At 46.9% G+C, this 19,785-nt stretch overlaps 2 protein-coding genes across 2 annotated transcripts; one reads left to right on the forward strand and one right to left on the reverse strand.

The window, feature by feature from the left end:
- The first annotated feature begins 9,170 nt into the window (after positions 1 to 9,170).
- On the forward strand, positions 9,171 to 11,792 carry LOC109764883 (uncharacterized). Its single transcript, XM_073509607.1, has 6 exons — positions 9,171 to 9,823; positions 9,989 to 10,071; positions 10,351 to 10,509; positions 11,069 to 11,179; positions 11,293 to 11,359; positions 11,452 to 11,792. Exons 1-6 carry the CDS (start codon positions 9,787 to 9,789, stop codon positions 11,721 to 11,723), a joined length of 729 nt encoding a protein of 242 aa, XP_073365708.1. The 5' UTR covers positions 9,171 to 9,786; the 3' UTR covers positions 11,724 to 11,792.
- Positions 11,793 to 12,196: 404 nt separating this feature from the next.
- LOC109764878 (coniferyl alcohol acyltransferase) lies at positions 12,197 to 14,477 on the reverse strand. The gene is made up of 2 exons (XM_020323663.4): positions 13,932 to 14,477; positions 12,197 to 13,362 (listed from the first exon to the last, which is right to left on the reverse strand). Exons 1-2 carry the CDS (start codon positions 14,388 to 14,390, stop codon positions 12,415 to 12,417), a joined length of 1,407 nt encoding a protein of 468 aa, XP_020179252.1. The 5' UTR covers positions 14,391 to 14,477; the 3' UTR covers positions 12,197 to 12,414.
- Positions 14,478 to 19,785: the final 5,308 nt, after the last annotated feature.

Raw genomic sequence — 19,785 nt, forward strand, 5'->3', positions numbered from 1 at the left:
TTTCTTCTTCTTCATTTTCTTCTAGGTTAGCTCCATTTTACTTAAGTATGCTTACTTCTTATAGTCTTCTTCTTCTTCTTCATTTTCTTCTTGTTTTTCTAACATCTTGTTTATCATTTTGCAGATTTGATTTAATTCACGGAAACTTGCATGGATGGAGTGCTTCTTTTCCATTTGTGCTTTTATAGATGGAGTGCTTGTTTGGATGAACTATGTTTCTTTTGTATCGATGAACTATGCATGTATGGTAGGATGACACTATTGTAATATGTATGGTTGGATGCATGTATGTGGAACTTGCTATGTATGGTTGATGGAACTATGCATGTATGATGAAATTATATGTGTTGGATATCTCATATGTTTGCTGTGAACTTGCCATGTGAAAAATATATATGTATCATCTATTTGCTGTGAAAATGGTAGGGTATAAGAAAAAACAGAAAAAAGAGGCAATGCAGGCTCTTTGCCGTCTGCCACCGACGGCAAAGAAGCCACGTGGCAGCCACCTGTGCTTCCTGGCAGCTGACCCATTTGGTTAGTTTGCCTACAGTGGCAGACGGCAAAGGCTTGATGCTCTTTGCCATCAGCCACGGACGGCAAAGACTGCCGTTAGCCACCTAACGGACTAACAGCACATTTATTGCCGTCGGCTTTCTTTGCCGTCAGCCGCTGATGGCAAAGGCCCCTTTGCCGTTCGCTTCAGAAAGCAGACGGCAAAGAAGCTCTTTACCGTAGCCTACTTTGCCGGAGCCTTTTGCCGTCCGCGGCAGACGGCAGAGGCCTTTGCCGGCCGCCATCCTTGCCTTTGTCGTCTGCCGTGGCAAACGGCAAAGTAGCTGATTCCTGTAGTGTTCCCCTCTCCTTCAGAAGCCCCAATCCAATACAAACAAATCCAGCCCTTGAGAAGCTCTTTTTGATCAACATGACAACACCCATTACATGAGCACATCCTTCACTATATTTACAACCAAACTAATGCACCATCTAATCACCTCAGGTAGACAATTTCCAAAAACACAAGGCCATGCACAACCCATCTCATAGCCTCTGCCTGACAGGCATCAATCAAGCATCAAAGAACTGCAACTATGACAACATGCATCAATCAAGCATCTAAGAATTGCAACTATGACATGCATAATCCCTAGAACTAAGCATCCATTTAATTAATTATCAAGCCAAAGAACTAAAGCAGGCACCAACCCAAACCAATAGAGAAGTATATATTTGACTAATCCATCGTCTAATCCTCAAGCCAAACACCTAAAGAATTGCAAAAATTCCACTACTAATCTAATAAGCATCTGGAAAAAAACTATCCCTCAATCCGGCTACTTCTAACCTAATCTAATAATCATATGAGGTCCACCATTTTGCACGAATCAAATACACAAAAACCCTAATGCAGAGAAAACCCTACATCCAACAAATCTAACCAAAAAACCTTCTGACCACAAACCCTACAATCTAAAAACTACCACATTAAAGTGATAAGCAGATACCTTCTGCTCCGCCTGCTCCTCGCCAGAGCCGGCCTCCACCTTCTCCACCTTCTCCACCTCGTGCGCCTCGCCAGAGCCCGCCTCCACCTTCTGCGCCTCGCCAGAGCCCGCCTCCACCTTCCGCGCCTCACCGGAAATCGCCAGAGCGGGCGCATCTGGCTGGACTGCGCCGCTGCAGCCCGCCCCCACCTTCTCCAGATCTGCAGCGGGGGGAGCACCGTGCTGGACGCCGGCACGTCCCCTCACAAAGGTGCCCGCAGCGACCTGTCGCGCCTGCTCCACCAGATCTGCGCCCCAATCGGGGCGCTCGCCTCCTGCGTCCGCCATGGCGATGGAGAGGATGCGGTGAGGGTGACGAGGAGGTTGGAGAGGAGAGGGAGTGGGGAGTGGGGAGTGGGGGAGGGAGACGATGCGGCGGGGGGAAATGGTGGGCGATGCGGCCGGAGGTGGTTGCCGTCCACATTTATATGATGGGACGGTTTTGGAATCTACCCGTGACACATGCTGCCCCACGCGCGGGCGGCTCCACGCGTGCATGAAACGCCGCCATATACAAATACGTATACGGCCGGGCATACGATCTAACCAGGCCCATACGGGCCTCCCAGGGCTCCTCGACGGCTATACACGGGGGCAACAAAAACGATCGTGCCCCTCGTTATGAACCTTTTTGGTTTATCTTGGTCGTCGATGTGTTTTTCCACCTCGCGTTCAACCCAGGGGGAGCACCGGAGCAGAAACGGTGCACGTATATACCCAATGCTTGCAATTTGCAGCGCACTCAAAATCTGCTTTCCAGAGCTTTTGGTGAGACTTGAGACAGTTTTCCCAACGACTTCATTAGATGTCCTTCTACGTGTAAGTCGAATGCTCTTATATTTGTGTCGACCATGCTAGTCATCTGATTTAATCTGCATACCCCTACTTTAGTGTTACCACGCAATAACCATATACATCCGAGATAACCGGATGTTCAACAAGTTTTTCGAATTCAGCAATACTAAATTAGAGCCGGCATACGTTGTGCCACACATGTTGTCCTTGAGCTTCATCCAGCAACGTGAATGGCCTGCCCTCGGTATTCACGTAAAGAGCAACATTAAATGAATGAACCAACTTGTAGAGCAACACGAAGCGAAACTTACGATCTCCATGGTTGACGAGCTCGATGGTAGTAGGACACGATTTTATTTTTTTGCGCATGAAACGAAGTATGCACACGCTGCCAAAAGATCGAGTACCTTGAGTTCCTGCCTACAAAGTCCGCAGATACAGCTAACTACGCATCACACAACAACTCATCCTCGATCACCGAGTACCCCGCCATCATGCTTTACTCTATAAAATAACAAGAAGTTCAACAAAAAAGCTCAATGGCATTTTACCGAACACTTGTCGGGTGTACCTGGCTACGGAGTGAACCCGGGTGGATAGTTGGGTAGTCCAAGGAGGGCAGGTGTGTTGGTGGGAGCTGCGGACGTCCTATGATGCATGTGCGGTGGCCGACAAGGTACTTCGGTGGTGTCAAACAAGGGGGAAGCGGATGCAAAGTAAGGGGAAAGCAGGGGCAGAGTGGAAGAAAAATGGACCGATAGGGGGATTTTACTAGGTCTGAGGTGTCGGAGTCCTAAGTGGTGGCAGTCTTAAGTTCTGCAAAGCCCCTTGCTTCCGATTTGCAAATAAATAAAAGTGGGCGTCTGGCCCATTGGCCGAGCGAGGGGTACCGTATTGGATGGCAAAATGAATCCGGACCGCTCAGTCCGGACAAATGCGGACGGTTTGAGACTTATAAAAAAGCATCTCTAGCAGACACCATAAGTTAATTCCCAAAAACCACTTGTTGGGAGCCTCTAAAAATATTCTGGGGGTGATAAAAAAACATTTTGGGGAATGGGAGGCTGTCAACTTTTTTTTTTTAGACAAATGGGAGACTGTCAACTAGCAGATCCTCTGAATAACTCCGGGGAATGGAAAAGTTGCAACCGTTGCCATTTGTGGCCACAAGCGAGCCCAATTTTCCAAACGGCCCGTCTAGAGGCCCAGTCCGTGATAGCCATCAGCGATACTGTCCGTCGCCGGGCTGGCCAAATCCCTGCGCCTCTCACGCGCGTCGCCGCCGCCATCGCCGCCGGTTCCCGTTCTACTTCATCCCTTTCCTGCCGTCTCCACACCGTCCGTGACCTCGGACATTGGTTCTTGTGGTACGAGCCTTTTGTCATCCATTGAGCAAATTATGGTCTGACTACACTCACCATCTAGATCCTGCGGTGTGATCTCTAGTGTGGTTTATGTGATGGATGGAGCAATCTCGCAGGTTGTTGGTCAATGGCAGGCTGGCGGGCGGCGGGCGCTCGCGCCGTTCTTCGCCGACTCGGCGCGGCAGCCATGGAGAAGCAGGGTGGCCGTGCGTTGGCGGTCAGCTATAGCAGCAGCTGCCGCAGCAGTTGCCCGAGTGCTCCATTTGGATTGGGTGTGTGCCTGTTTGCCCATAGTCTCCATTTCGTTACTGTTGGCTGTATCTGCATGCCCGCGTATCATGATCTGAAATTCTGAATGCTCATCTGAAGTACTACCTCCGTCCTGTTTAATAGTCCCCCTCGTATTTGGGTTATATTTTGACCATTATTTTAACTAATAAAATATAAGTTGTTTGGAGCAAAAAAATTACCATTGCAAACTACATTCAAATACGAATCCAACACTATAATTTTTTTGACATGCATTAACATTTTGCTTGTCAAACATGTGGTTAAAATTTGACTCAAAATATGATGGGGCCTAATAAACCAAGACGGAGGTAGCAGGGGAGGTAGTACAGACAAGCAGCCGTGGAATTGCTTGTAATTTTTTTGGAATGAAGAATTAATATAACAACATAGTGTCAGTTATTATTTGCGTCTTATTTTAGTTAAATTCAGAACACACACGCACACGTGCCCGTGTGTCACTACGATCCTTGTATCTTTGGTTGTATCCATTTTTGACGAGCTCCGATTCAGTATGATACATTGTGCCGTACTAATATAGTCTTCACTGCTAGGTTGATCTCTCCACCAATGGGCCCAACGGCTCATTGGGCCCTTGACCCACGCCCTGATCGGGGGCGTCCAGCCCAAGCAAGGCTGGTGGGCCCCTGTCGCGCAGTGCTATAAAGAGGAGGTGGGGACCAGGGGCACGGGGTACGAGGTTCGTCACCGCCACTGTTCCCCACTCCTAACCCTATCCGATCCAGAGGGAGGCACTGAAGCGATGGGAAGCTCCACCGCCGCCACTCATGCACTCTCTGCCATCACCGCCGTAGCCATCCACCATGGCCAACGGCGGGAGCTCCTTAGGCCAAGAAAAAGGTAATACCTATCACTACTGTTGCCGGAATCCTAGCCTACACGATCCAAAGCAACCTATCAATGGTACCAGCCAGAGATTGGTTTAGGATTTTCGGTACAGAAAAGAAAAAGAAATTCCCTCCCCCAAAGAACCCTAACCCCAAAATGAAAAAGAGGGGAAACGAAGGGCAAAGAAAAGTGCGCCGCCGCAAGGACGCGCCGTTCCTCTCGATCCGGACGGGCATCGGCAAGCCGAGCCGTTCGGACGAAGAACACACCCCCACTGGGGCAAAGGGCACCACCAACGAGCCGTTTGACGGCGGCGCGTTCACCCTAGAGGTGCTCGCGCACGCCGGCAAAGGGGTCAGCGGGGGCGCCGCATCTGGAAACTGCCGTCGCTCACGTGAAGGGGAGCAGAGGAGGCTCTGCTCGCGTTGCTCGCGTCTCTCTCGCGCTGGGGCGGTGGTGGATGGAAAGAAGAGAGGGAAGGGGAACGGCTCGCGTGGCGCAGTGGCCCTCGCCGGCGTCCACGGCGGCCGGAGCGGCCCATCAGGGCGCTGCCCTTTTTTCCTCGACAGAGACGGAAAAGAAGAGAAAGAAGAAGGGAAAGGGGAAAGGAAGACAAGGTGGCCAGGCTCGCGCGGCGCGGTAGTGGACTCCGTCGCCGGCGGCCGGCATGAAGGCTCGCGCGGTGGCCGGACCAGCCAGAGAGAGCGCTGCGAGCGAGAGGATGAGCGCCGCGCGGGAGGAGAAAATGGACTAGGGTTCAGCCCCAGTCGACCGGCGCAGCTGGTTTTGATCCAGCGAATGGCGCGCTGGACCGTCAGATCGGATCCGACGGTCACGACGCCAACCCTAGCTGGCTGCGGGCCTCTGGGCCGAAAGAAGAAAGAGGCCGGCTCGCGCGCGCGCTGGGCTGCTGCCGCTGGGCCGAAAGGGAGGCCACAACCGCGGGCTGGGCCGAAATGCAACGCGGCTGAGCTGCCCGCTTTTCCGCGTTTTAATAGTTTTTGTCCAGTTTTTTGACAAATTTCATACAGTTTGGCTATACAAAATTATTCAAAGAAAAAATTTCGTTTAGAAAATAAAAAAGTAAAAGAAAAGTTTATGTAAAGAATAAAAAAAATTCATGAATTTTTATTCATGTTTTTAGCTGCGTAAATAATTAATAGTGCTCTTTTACAAAGAAAGTAACAGTTTTAACCTCCAATTAAATTGGAACCAACAGGAAAATTTAATTGGAAGAACGGTTTTTGAGAAGTTTTTTCACTTGTGGGTGAAATCAGATTCAGATAGCTTCTGCTATGACAGTAGAAGTATATTTGATTAAAGTTTAATTATGGTATTGTTATTTTCTGACAACGTTGAAGATGACAATATTATAATTCAATGAGTCTTATAGTTAAAAGTTGAAATCTCTGATAAGTTTTGTATCAAAGTGACCAATTTTTGAAGCATTTGATAAAGAGTGAGAAATGTATATTGTTAGTTTTCCGCTGCAATAAAGTTGATGATGATGATTATTTCTTAGCAAAGTTGTTTAATAGAAATACTATCATCACATTGTTTATGAGTTATATGCATTATTTCCATTTTCGCCCAACGGTGATATGGGATTAATGTAGAAGAATGAGTTTTATTCTAATTCTACCATAACGGTGATTTAGAGTATAAAAAGGAAGTTTTACAAAAGTTTAATGTGCATTTTTTTTAACCAGACCAACGTTGGGTTATTTTTATGCTCATTATTGTTGATTATTGGCTATGTTTTCTCAGACTAAAAGTTTTCCATGCTTTCATTTGTGAAAGCAAATGGCTGGGTACTTGTGACCCGAAAGATGACCAGGAAAGGTCATAACATGAGGGAGTATGTTCTCACTAAAGAATGGCTTCAAAAGAAAAGAATTCTTGGATATTAATCCAAGAGAAGAAAACAAATAGATCATTGAGAGTCTTGGTTGACGAATGTCTTTCATGTATTCTATATGAAGAAGATTTTTCAGTCAACATGATTTGAGATGAAACAAGCAACATGCATGTTTAATTTGACCAACGTCGGATTAAGCATGTGTGTCAAAGAGCGTTTCGGATTTATTTCTGAATTTGATGATAGCATATGCAGTCAAAAGAGCCAATTCTGGCATTTATGTTCCTTACAGGGAATTACCCGCATAGCGGGAAAAGAGGATTATGATAAAACCCGCATGGCGGGGAAAGTCTGGGAAAATACCTGCATAACTGGGTAAAGTTGACATAGTATTATGTCAAAAATCCTATACCTCAGGAGAAATTTTGGCTAAGACTTATCCTGTGTGACAGGAGAAAGATATGATGACTCATGTGCGTTTAATGTGTCCCACTCTGGGAGAAAAGTATGGAGTAGCTATTATGCTTTCCTAGTATCGACCGTACACCTTATGTGCAACGGTCATTAAGCGCTCAATAAATCCAAAGAGAATAAAAGTTACAGACGAACCTAAAGATAAGAATGATATGCAAGTGTGACTTGCAAAAGTACTAATGATAAAGAACTATTTTGAGTTTCCGAAATGGAATGAGGAATAAGGAAAGAGTACTCCCATACCGTTAACAGATAACTTCATTACATATGAAGTAATCAGATACATGAAGTAGATACTCAAAGTTTCCTCAATTCACAAGAGTTGTGAATGGTTTTTCGAAATTGTGGCAGAAAAGTTCTTGCCACATTTCGAGGGGGAGAAAGAAATATGAGATATCCATTAATGAAGAATGTGATCATCTGGGGGAGTACGACGATCATAATAATACCCCTAAAGAACAAAGAAATATGAGATATCCATTAATGAAGAATGTGATCATCTGGGGGAGTATGACGATCATAATAATACCCCTAAAGAAAAGAAATAGATGTATTCCTGGATCTTTTACAGTTCCGAAAGCAGACTAAGGAATACTAAGACGGTGCTTAAAGTGCCATAAAGAAGAAAGTTTTAACAGAATAAACCCAAATAATAAAGTTTAAAGATACCCCATTTTAGTGAAGATGGAGTAAATCTGGGGGAGCATGGTATGAAAATACCAAAGACTATAGAATTAATTTGCCTCTTGGCAATGACAGAGCAACAACAGCCCCATATGAAAGAAGTGCTAGTACCTGAGACACAGATGGTCTTAAGGAATGAGAAAATCAGATACTTCTGATTACTATAAAGTCTATGTTAGTGAAATTCAAATGGAGGTTGATCCCACCTCATTTAAAGCGCTCAATCGAGTTTTGAGACTCATAAGTAATTTCCAATGGAGCCAAAAAAGTAGGCAAAGGGTCTACAAGGTCAATGTGACTCCAAAGAAAATATGTAAAGGTGTAAAGCACGACTTAAATTGAAATTTTTGTGCATGATCTGAGTTACATCAGATGAAAGTAAAGAACACAAGGGATACTGCTTCAAGAAGTCTTTTATGGACTAGAGCAAGTCTCTAGACAGTGGCATTTAAAGTTAAAAGAATCATATGTTATTTTGGGTTAAAGAAAATGAGAGGACAATTGTATTCATGCAAAGTTATAGAATGGGAAATTCAGTTCCTAACCATGTGCATGTGGATGACGTCACTTACTAGTGGTCATGTCAATCTACTGCAGGAGAAGAAAAGGAGTTCTTGTTCTCCAAGTTCAAGAGAATGTTCTTCTTAGAGTGCCTCTCGTTATAAGTATCGAGATTCGCGAAGAAAGGAATAAAAGGGGGTATTAGGGATGTCGAATGGACATGCTAAGAAAGGTCTCTAAAGTATGCATGTGAGAAAACCTACGCCTGTTCTTATAGTAAAGGGTGATGATTTTGGGAACTTTAGTGTTCCAAGAGTCAATGTGAAATAGACCAAATGAATATGGTACCATATGCTTCAGCTGTTGGAAGCTTTATGAATGCAAAAAGTGTAACATTACCGTGACATAGTTCACATATCCGGGTTGTTTTGGCAATGTCCAGTACATATTTAAATTGATGGAATGGAGTCAAAGATATCGGCCTCATGCTGAAAGAAACAAGTGCTCTCAAAAGGTTGTGAGTAGATAAAAACTTGTGAAATGTACAGCAAAATCCACAATTGTCGTTGACCTTCACATTAGGAGTTTTTGTGTGGAAGAACTCTATAGAATGAATCATTTATCATCAATATGATGCAAATATAAAGTATAGCATGATATGAGGCTGAGGGACAGGCAAAATCGTTATGGAAACCTGTACCCGGAATTGATAATGGTTGACAACAGCGATAACCATTTTAAGTTTTTCGCTCCTATGACAACGAGTCAAGTGTTGATGCCAAACACACTGACACAGAGTTATGTGTTGTAAAGGAGAAAGTCCGGAATCATGTAGAAATGCTTGAAGCATAAAAGCAACAGACAAGTGTTTGCAGATCTGCTTATTAAAGGCTTGCCGCCCAGTGTGTTCGGAGAACACTCAGTCGACATGGGTTTTATGGTATAGTCTAAGATTTCCGGACAATAAAAGGGCCCAAGGTTAAAGAATCTGTTTCAAAACAGAGGAGTGTGTTGTAGGTGTTGATTCTATCGGGAATGAACCGTGATGATGAGACATGCTCTACATGCAAATCTGTGATGGAACGAGTACTTTGAAAAGAGTTATTTCAAAGTATAAAGTTAAAAGTATAATGATGAGATCAAGGGGGAGAATGTTAGGTTGATCTCTCCACCAATGGGCCCAACGGCTCATTGGGCCCTTGACCCACGCCCTGATCGGGGGCGTCCAGCCCAAGCAAGGCTGGTGGGCCCCTGTCGCGCAGTGCTATAAAGAGGAGGTGGGGACCAGGGGCACGGGGTACGAGGTTCGTCACCGCCACTGTTCCCCCACTCCTAACCCTATCCGATCCAGAGGGAGGCACTGAAGCGATGGGAAGCTCCACCGCCGCCACTCACGCACTCTCTGCCATCACCGCCGTAGCCATCCACCATGGCCAACGGCGGGAGCTCCTCAGGCCAAGAAAAAGGTAATACCTATCACTACTGTTGCCGGAATCCTAGCCTACACGATCCAAAGCAACCTATCAGGAGAGTTCGTAACTTAAATTTTTTCAGTAAGGAGCGCATTGAGTGTGTTCAGCTCTTGATATCTGATGATGACTTTCTAATGGGTGTGATCGATAACCATGTAGGCCAGTGCACAAGTTTGTTGAGTGCACACACTTCTACCTCCCGGGGAATTCCAACGAACTTCCATCAGCTGCTCCACAATGCTGTAATGAACTTTTCGTGCTATGTTTCAGTTTCTTATCCAACCATGTTTTTGCAATGCTACTGGTTCATTTTTTTGATGATAACTAAGTGTGCGTTTGCAACTGACTGACATCGAGCGCGCATTGAAAAGCAGTTTCATAAGCAGCTACCTGCGTGCGATTACATTAGTCATCTATATGCTGAACATCATATTGACACCATTCTCATCACATTTATGACTTCATGCATCATAGTAACATGCCTCTTTGTGTTTACATTGTCAATTGGTGTTTCGTTGTAGGGAATATCGACCACAAGGAACCTTCTTGCTGCAGATAATTCTATGGTTCCCATTTCTTCTCCGTTGACAACTCCACTAGGGGATGCAGAAGAGACCAACAAAAAGGGAGCAGTAGTTAAGCGAGTGAAAGTCCAAGCCATCAAGAAGGATATCAAGCAGGTAAGCCGTAAGCAAGAGCTTAGTAGTAGTTGTATTCCTCCAAGGCTTCAAATATCCTAAAATGTTTGATCAAAGACATGTCTTGAGTTCTGTGACAGCCATTTATAGTATGCATTTTCCTGAAAACTTCCCTTCGCTGTGTTGTTTTGTCAAAATACATATAGTTCACGAAAGTGTTCATATGTTTGGTATGTCGCAAACAACAAATCAGTATGCAGATTATCATGGCAACTGTTAGATTTGTGTTCCTGAGATTTGAAATGGTTACATGGCAAAACACGTGGAAACCTTTTAATGCATATATGCCTGTTTTTAATAAAAAGTAACTTGTTTCTTAACATCAATTTAAAAATGTGTTTGTAGCTTTTAGTCATTGGTTAGTTTATATATTGGTTGAAAACCATTCGCTTATCTCACGCCACTGGAATAATGAGCATGTAGAGAGATTAAGGCAGCCTAACAGACTTCCTGAACTGGTGTACTGCTAATAATCTTTTACTAGTGCCATCATGAGATATTTCATGTCTCTAATTTGTCTGAATCTTCCTGGCTATTGTAGAGCCCCAAGAAGGTGAATCTGGTAGCCAAGCTGGTTCGAGGAATGCGTGTTGAAGATGCACTTTTGCAGCTGCAAGTGACAGTTAAAAGGGCGGCAAAAACTCTGTACCAGGTTTGCTAATTCGGTCAATCTTACCTACTCAAGTAACTCTGCAGCTTCCGGTGATAGGCCGAGAGTCTCTGTCTATATTTTACATGAGAACTTCTTCCTACCAATCTTTGCAGGTGATCCATTCTGCTCGTGCCAACGCAGCTCACAACCACGGATTGGATTCTGATAAACTTATCGTGGGTAAGTTTGCAACCGAGCACACACATTTACACCTGAATCTGCAATAAATTCAATCTCATACCGTTCATCTCCCTTATTCCTGAACATTGCAGAGGGGGCCTTTGTGGGGAAAGGACTTTACCTTAAGAGGCTGTCTTACCATGCCAAAGGGAGGTGCGGCGTCAGGGAGAGACCTAGGTGCAGACTGACGGTGGTGGTTAGAGAAGCAACGGCCGAGGAAGAGGCAAAGATCGCTAAACTGAGAGTTAGCAACCACAAAAAGCTAACCCGGAAGGAGAAGCAGCTCATGCCGCACCGGCTTATTGAGGTTAGCCCCAGGTGGTCTTGGAAAAGGAAGGAGGAGGAGGCTGACGCCACAGTGTAGGAGTTCCTGTTTGCAGGATCTGTCTTTCTTCACTGGCGTGCACCGCGAGAGTTCTGAAGAACAACCGAGGATATTTCATCTGTTGAGATTTAATTACTCAAGAACGACCGTGGCTCCCATGAGAAAGAATTCATGCTCTCATTTGTCGGACCAGTTTTTATTTTTTGTTCTGTTTGTGTCGTCTGTATGAAATCTTTCAAGTCATTTAGCACTGTGACCGTGTTGTGGCACCGCTGGCGAATTGTAGGTAACAATGAATAAATTTACGTCTGATGTGTTGTTCAGCATGTCTGTTTAATAGATGCCGACCATCTGCATTTTATCATCTTCGAAGTTGATACTACTATCTTTGTACTTGTTTGACATTGGCACTTGCATGGTGTGATATTTACTGGTTTATTAGAGCAGACCAAACTACGGCTTTCAGATTCTGATCAATTGGTTCGTCCGTTTTCTCCCGACACAACAACACTGATGGTCTGATACATCCATCATGCACATACAGCATCACCCTTGACGCACTCTGTTAGCCCCAGTTACATTTACAGAACGGCACATTACAAGTGATAGTACTATAGCCACGTACTGTACTGTACTGTACATAATGGCCAGCGGAAATCCCAAACCAGACATCATATAGATTGCACACGTTGGAAGATGCATCCATACCGCCGGGCGCCGGCGCGCACCATCACCCGAATATGTCGCTGCTCACCGGGGCTCTGAACACCGTTGGCTCCTGCTCCATCACCTTCACCACCTCCGGCGCCGCGTGGACGTACACCACCCAGTCCCCGCCCCCGCGCGCGCTCGGCATCGGCATCACGTACCCGGCACCGCCGGGCCACGGGAAGTGGTACGACGCAAACGCCGGACGGCCCCACCCGAAGTCCACCTCGCCGAACGGGAGCCTCAGCCCCGACGACACCACGCACGAGGCCGTCTCCCCCTCGCTGCCGTCGTCGTCGCCGCCGCCTATGTAAGCCCTCGCCACCGTGGGCTCGGGTCGCTGCGCCTCCACCCAGTCGACCAGCCCCTGGAAATGCTCGCCCGTCGCCGCCTCCGCCACCCATCGGTGCACGTCGTCCGCGACGTCCGCGAGCGCCATGTCGCGCAGGTCGGCGGCGCCGAACGCGCCGTAGGGGATGGTCAGCACGTTGCCAAAGTAGGGCCTCATGGCGCCGTCGGGGCGCAAGCGGCCGCGCCCGTCGACGACGACGCCCATGCAGCACGAGTCCTGCCGCGGCGTCGCTGCCCTGGAGTAGAGCTGCCACAGGTGGGCCGTGAACGCCTCGAGTTTGGTGCGCCCTGGCCCCGCCGAGGCCTGCAGCGCGGCGACGTCGGCCGCGGCCACGTGGTAGATGCGGTTGAAAGCTGTGGGTGGTGCCGCTGTGGCTGGTGGCGGTGGCACGAGGCTGACGGGGACGAAGAGGCGGTCGGCGAGGGTGCCCGCGGTGCACGACGGAGGCGGGCTGCTCGGCGCGAGGAATGAACGGTTGAAGGACGGGGGCAGCGGGATGGAGGTGCCCCGGGCCGCGGCGGCCCACGCGACGAGGAACATGTTGAAGGAGTAGGCGTCGCAGACGCGGTGGTCGAAGGTGCACCCCACGACGGCGCCGCCGCACTTAAACTTGGTCACCTGCATGCATGAGTAGTGCCTTGTTGACTTGTTGTGAACTTTACAACATACCAGTACTACTCCTGCTTAGAATGATTTTACTTCACTGAGGTCCATACTTATGATTGTAAAAAAAATTCATTTACTATTGTACTACCTTTGTCTATCTTTGAACTATCTGTAACTATTAGTACCCCAGTCAAAAAATTCTGACTTTTGTGTGCTAATATATACGAACATATTTATATAGTGTTAAAAGTGAAATATAGGTACCTAATTGAGCTGTACATTTTGTTTAAGTGTGTATATGTTCATGTCAGTGTACGTTCGGATCTAACCATGACGTACATGGATAATCGCTGTCATGCGGGTTTAGGTAACACAAGATGCAGTTGGAGGTGGTCAGGTCGACAGGATGGAAGCAGTTGACCAGCACATGGATTTAATTGAACACTAGGTACTCTCGGTAACAGCTCCACGTGGCGAGGTGATGACGGCGCCCGTATGTACGAACGCTAGCTAGACGTACGTACACCAGCAAACAAACACGATGCATGAAGCATGTACGTATGGCAATGATCCGATCGAACCTGCACGCTCATGACCCCGGACTTCTTCTTGGGCACCAGCCTCTCGACGCTCTCGTCCGGCAGGCCGAGCCGCAGCTCCCGCAGCTCGACGCCGTCCGCGGCCGCCTCCGCGAAGTCCACGCCGCGGCCGCTGCACAGCAGCTCCGGCTCCCCCGCGGCGTTGGCCACGACCTCGCCGGCGAGCGGGTAGTACGCCACCAGCACCTTGGCCAGCGCCGCCTTCAGGGTCGACGCGGGGAGGCTACCTGTACCAGCTGCCGCGTAGTCGTCGCCGGCGGCGTAGCAGAAGAAGACGCTGACGTCGATGGGGGGTAGGATGAGGTCGAGGTTGGAGAGCGGCAGGCGGTGCTCCTGCAGCGGCAGCGCCGGCACCACGGTGGACGTGAACGTCAACGTCACGGCCACCTCGTCGCCGCCGTGGCATTTGGCGGTGGCCTCACTCCCATCGTAGTGGACCATGGTGCGCGAGCGTGTGTGGTTAATTGTGTGAGCTGCCGAAGAGGGAGCTGTGTGCTTCGTTTGAGCGAGTGTGTGTGATCGATGGGTGAACCGGCAAGCGGTTATTTATAGGAGGCTAAGGTGCATAAAGAATTATGAAGTGCCAATTAAAGAGACGCTCCATTATTGCAGCTCCCTGCATGACACACATGTCAGACCTAATGTTCAGTTTAAGAAAACCGAGCCGTGTTCAACGAGAAATCAGCCATTTTGAGAAAAATCGGCTCGTGTTCTAACGAGAAATATATACTAATACGACTAGCAAAGTTGACCCTTATCTAGTGGGAGTTTTTCTCACGATACAGTACGGATACATGTCGACTCATGCTTTGTTTTAGTCACACCATGTTCTCTACTGAAGTTGATGCAAGACAACACGTTAAAATCATCAACAAGTGGAGTAGAAAACACAGGCAACTACTCATTGCCGTGAAACTAGTCGATTTAGCTACACTTCAGTCGACTGATGTAACTTTGGGTCAGTCGATTTTCGGAGGAGGGATGGGTGGGGTGGGGTGGGTGGGGGGGGGGGGGGGGGGGGGGCTCGTCGGAGGGGAGGAAGAACCAGCCGCAGCGGGGAGGGGGGGCTCGTCGGAGAGGCTACCCCAGTGTCTATCTTAGGATTTAGGGTGGGGGCGGTGGCGGGGCGCGGTGGCGGGGCGGTGGTGTGGGGATTCGCCGGAGAAAAATCCAGTCACGGGCGGGGCTAGAGGGATGGCCGGGGCGGCGGCTAGACCGGCGATGGGGGGCGGTTCTGGGGAGGGCGGCGAGGCGGTCGCGAGAGCGCCACCGGCCGCAGGTGGCGGTGGCCGGCGGCACGTTTGGCGGTCAGGGAAATGAGGAAGAAAAAGATATAGCTGCCACACGATTTTAATCCAACGGCCCATGAATCGACTGACCCTAACTGAAAAATTCAGTCGACTGAACTGTAGCCTCTCCCGAAACTAGTAAATGGACGTGGGGCGTATTCCCATCTTAGAGCATCATTATCGTCATTGGGAGACCGATCATGTCGTGACCTAGATCTGGCCGCTGCCAAAACACACCGGCGTGAACCGACCTGCAGCATCCACCACATCCCCGGGACGGTGGAGGTTCACGGGCGTAGGGTTATCGACCGTGGAGGTTCATGGTGACGATGTACGAATAGTCACCGAGTCGATCTTGTAGATGAGCACTACGAGGGTGCCTGGGAACCCCTGCTCTACGTTGTAGCCAATGCTTGTGCCAGCACCATCGTAGCCAACGACTCTACTTCATCAGGGGAGATGCAGGTGATAGGGGACAGGGAAGGCTGGCGCCATTGCTGATCCCGTCGAGGAGGAGGAGGAGGGCGAATCGCTCTTCCGTTAATTTTGGGTTGGGTCGGAAGTTCTTTGTTTTTTCCCATCTCCTCACTGGTTACATGTAATTAGATAATACTCATCACAGTATAAACAACAGCGCGGCCATTATAAACTTTGATCTAGCTCGCAGTCTAAGTATTGCAGTACACATGTATATTATACGTAGGACTATGGGATTAGACATCATGTATGTGTAGTGTAGCACACATGTTCCTTCCCAACACCTTCCAGTTCAACCTTAATTAAAGCAACTTAACTACTCCCTAACTTAATTACCTTTCTCAGTCCTCAATGTCAAGACAAAACATGTTGACATGCAGTTAAGCGCTGATTTGACTTTGTTGCTTGACGAGGGTTTAGTCAAATTAAAGCTAACTAATTCTTGCCATACACCATGTCTTTTTGGATATCCCCCTTTTACCTCCTACTTTCTGACCTTGTAACAGCTTCATTTGATTTTTAAAATCTTGTCACATTTTACTCCCTAAGGCATTGACCACTTTTACCTCTATTTTTCTCTCTCAAACTCACAAGGTAGATGCACGCGTCAGGGTGATGTGACAGCTGGTTGGGTAGACAATTCAGCGCCGCACACACCTGCTCGGCATAATTTGACGATATTTCATTGAATTTGCTGGAGTTTGGTTAATTTCAGGGAAGTTGACATGATTTGATACACGCATCGTCCTCAATGAATGCATGCATGAGCTGTCCCCTCGGGCAACTGTCGTGTCATCTCGAAAAGCTGGCCCAACTTGTCAGTTTACAAAAACTGACTGAAATATGTCACAATTCACGGGGAGGCCTTCCGCCGACCGGCGGTGCGTGGAGGGACCGGTGAGGAGATGCCGGATCTCTGCCGGAGTACCGACGGCGACATACGTCTTCGTGGCGAGGTTCCGCTCGGTTCCAGCCAGCCACGAGGTCGGGAAGACGTGGCTTCCGGTGAAAATCGCGCCTAACTGCGGTCTTGGCGGACGATGGCGGCGTCTCAGACGTCGTTCCCTTCTGGAGGCATCGTCGTTGCAGGTCACATCAACCTGATCGGGAAGTTCCGGCGGAAACCCTAGATCTGAGTATACCGGATCGGACGATGACGGTGCCTTCGGTATCGTTCTCCCTCATGGGGGCATCGTTTTGGAGCAAGTGCTGGTTGGAGGGGACAAGAGGAGGAGCGGTGTTTCCTCTGCTCCATTGATGACGGCGGATCTCGGCGGCGTGGCGCAGTGGAGACTCGGCGCCTGATGAGCGGAGAAGGACTCGCGCAGGAGGGTGACGCTGCCTGGCGTCGTGGTGGCGTCGGCGGCAGTTAGACCGGGCAAGGTTGATGCAGCAGTACAACTCTGAAGATGGATTGGTGGCAGGTGGCTGCGGCGACCTCATACCCGGCAGGCGTCCTGGTTGAGAAGCACGCCAGACTGATGGGTGCCCATACCCGGCAGGCGTCCTGGTTGGGACCTCGAGTCTTAAATGTTAGGTTTGGCTGCGAGGTCTGTTTGGTATTAGGCCAAGACTTTCAGCGCCCCTACATCAACTGGATAGGGATAGCGACATATGTTGCTTAATTTGGTGGCTTTAGGCTTATTGTTGTATGACTCTGTATGGTCTTGTGTCAATAATTAATAAAATGGCCGTATGCATCGTCTAGATGCAGAGGCCGGGGGTCATCCTCCTTTTCTAAAAAAAATATGTCACAATTTACAGCTAAAAGGGAAAATTTTGAAGTTTTTATTTAATAAAAACGGGCATGACTCATGAGGCCACGAGCAAGGGGCAATGTACATTTTCAAGAAAATCAGATCGAAAACTCAGTATGATGTATTTACCAGAATTTTCTAAGTCAGTCCTAAGCAAACGTAGCTAATTTTTATTAAAGTTGTGAAGGTTTCATTGGCGTTGTACAATGGAAGCAATTTTTATGATTTATTCATTTCCTTCTAAGCCTCAAGCATAGAAGGAAAAAACACAAACGTAGCTAATTTGTTCTGAAATTCCTACAAAAAATCCAGTAAACCAAAGTAGACTTTAATGTTTAGGTAAAGTCAAACCGTTCCAATCGAAAATGTGGTTTTTTACAAAATCAATACATTAGTATAATTGGTAAAGTATCCAAGTTTTTATTTTGTCAGTTGAGAGCTAGTCATTTTTTGGGGCGTAGCTAGACAATTTCTTTAACAAAGCAGAAAGTTTATAATGTTGTCACACTGAGAACATTCAGTACAACTCCACAAAAAATACATGTTCATACCATGGAACGTGTACATCACTCATACAGTCATGCAGATGTGAAGCGTATCAATAATTATTACATTTGCAATTTAGATGAATTGTAATGGGTACCATTTGTAATGGGTATACTTTCTTTAGGGTAACATACATATACATATGGTTTTTTTCTGATAAAGGGCACTTTTATTAACACAATATGTAGCATCAAGCAGATACAACAAATGAGCAACACACGGCCTCTGCATAGCTAAGATGCATACAACCAACTCCAACACTATGCCTATGTCAAACTCGCAATAGCAGTGGACCGATCCGGAGATTATGCTGCCACCCATGTTGGGTAAAAACCTTCCTGGGCACCTGCTCAAACAGCAATATGTATGATATACAAGAGCCAAATGTGAATATTTTGTATTTGAAAAGAGTTGAAAATCATTTTAAAGCATTTCTTTTGACAAGTTGTTATTATTACTAAAATATTGTGTGTAGTCAAATATACTCCTGATGAATGGATGCTCAAATCAAATATTTATGTGGCCTCTTATGAGGTAAGAGGGACATCCTAACATACATAGCAGTTACTGTTTTTTTATAACGAGAAACCAGGCAATTTAAGAAACTGGACTGATATTCTAAGTTTCTACAGTGTGACAACATTAACTGCTATGATCAGAGCAGATTGGATTGAACTATCAGACTATTAGCAACGCCGACAATAATTAGAGCGATTCCTGCCCCCACCAACCCCCCGGTAGAGTACACATATATACTACATACAGAGTCAATGAACTTAATCAATAGATAATACGCGAGAGGCATGGCTGAGGAAGTGTCACGATAATACGTCAGACTTTTGCTAAATGCTGGTTGCCTAACGCTCGCGTCTTCACCGCTTACATGCATAGATAATACTCCCCCCCGTTCGGAATTACTTGTCTCGGAACTAGATGTATCTAAAAATTAAAATACGTCTAGATACATCCATTTCTGCGACAAGTAATTACGAACGGAGCGAGTAGATACGTATAGCACCAAGCTAGAAAAAAATCCTACGATGTCAACTAGTATGTCGTAATGGTGCCATTAAGCAGTGATCAGTATAGAATTCGTTAAGAAATTATAAAAAGGACTGGTGTCAGCTGACACCACTGCCTCTATGAGCTCCGTCGTATAAACAACAGATGAGTCCATTACTGGCTTTGATCTCACAGCAAATGTGTTCACAACTTCACATTCATTATTTTGGGTGTTTTCTCGGTGACTTCGAATTTCATTACTGGTAAGTGGCAAAGTATCAATTTCCTTTTTGTGTAAGCCGCAAAACCGTAGTCCTACGGTAATTTCCATTGATATAAACAGTAGTATTTACAACAAAGAGAAACATAAAATGGGAAAATAAAGAAAAGACTATCCAATGCTGGCTCTAGCTAGGCAACATCAAACTGATTAAGATTTGTCTCTGACCTTAGAGGTTGGAATCAATCCATTCTTTGAGGGCACTCTTAAATGCTTCTGCTTGATTCTGTGTTCCAAGAGAGCAAGCTCTTGGCTAAGCAAGTATTTTCCAAGTGTTTAAGCAATGAGCTTCTCTTCTAAAAACTTTGCCATTCCTTCGAATCCAAATGTTCCAACAGCCAAGTACCAATGGCGGGAGCAAAGTCAAGCCTGCCATTGATAAGAGACTCCTCTGTCACTAGTATTTGGGTATATTACCAGTGACATGTGTCATAGTAGCCCCATCAATGGTAGCTACGGTAAACAAATATGGAGTAGTGGATCAT

The sequence above is a fragment of the Aegilops tauschii genome, chromosome 2 (genome assembly GCF_002575655.3).
Source record: "Aegilops tauschii subsp. strangulata cultivar AL8/78 chromosome 2, Aet v6.0, whole genome shotgun sequence".
NCBI lineage: Eukaryota > Viridiplantae > Streptophyta > Magnoliopsida > Poales > Poaceae > Aegilops > Aegilops tauschii.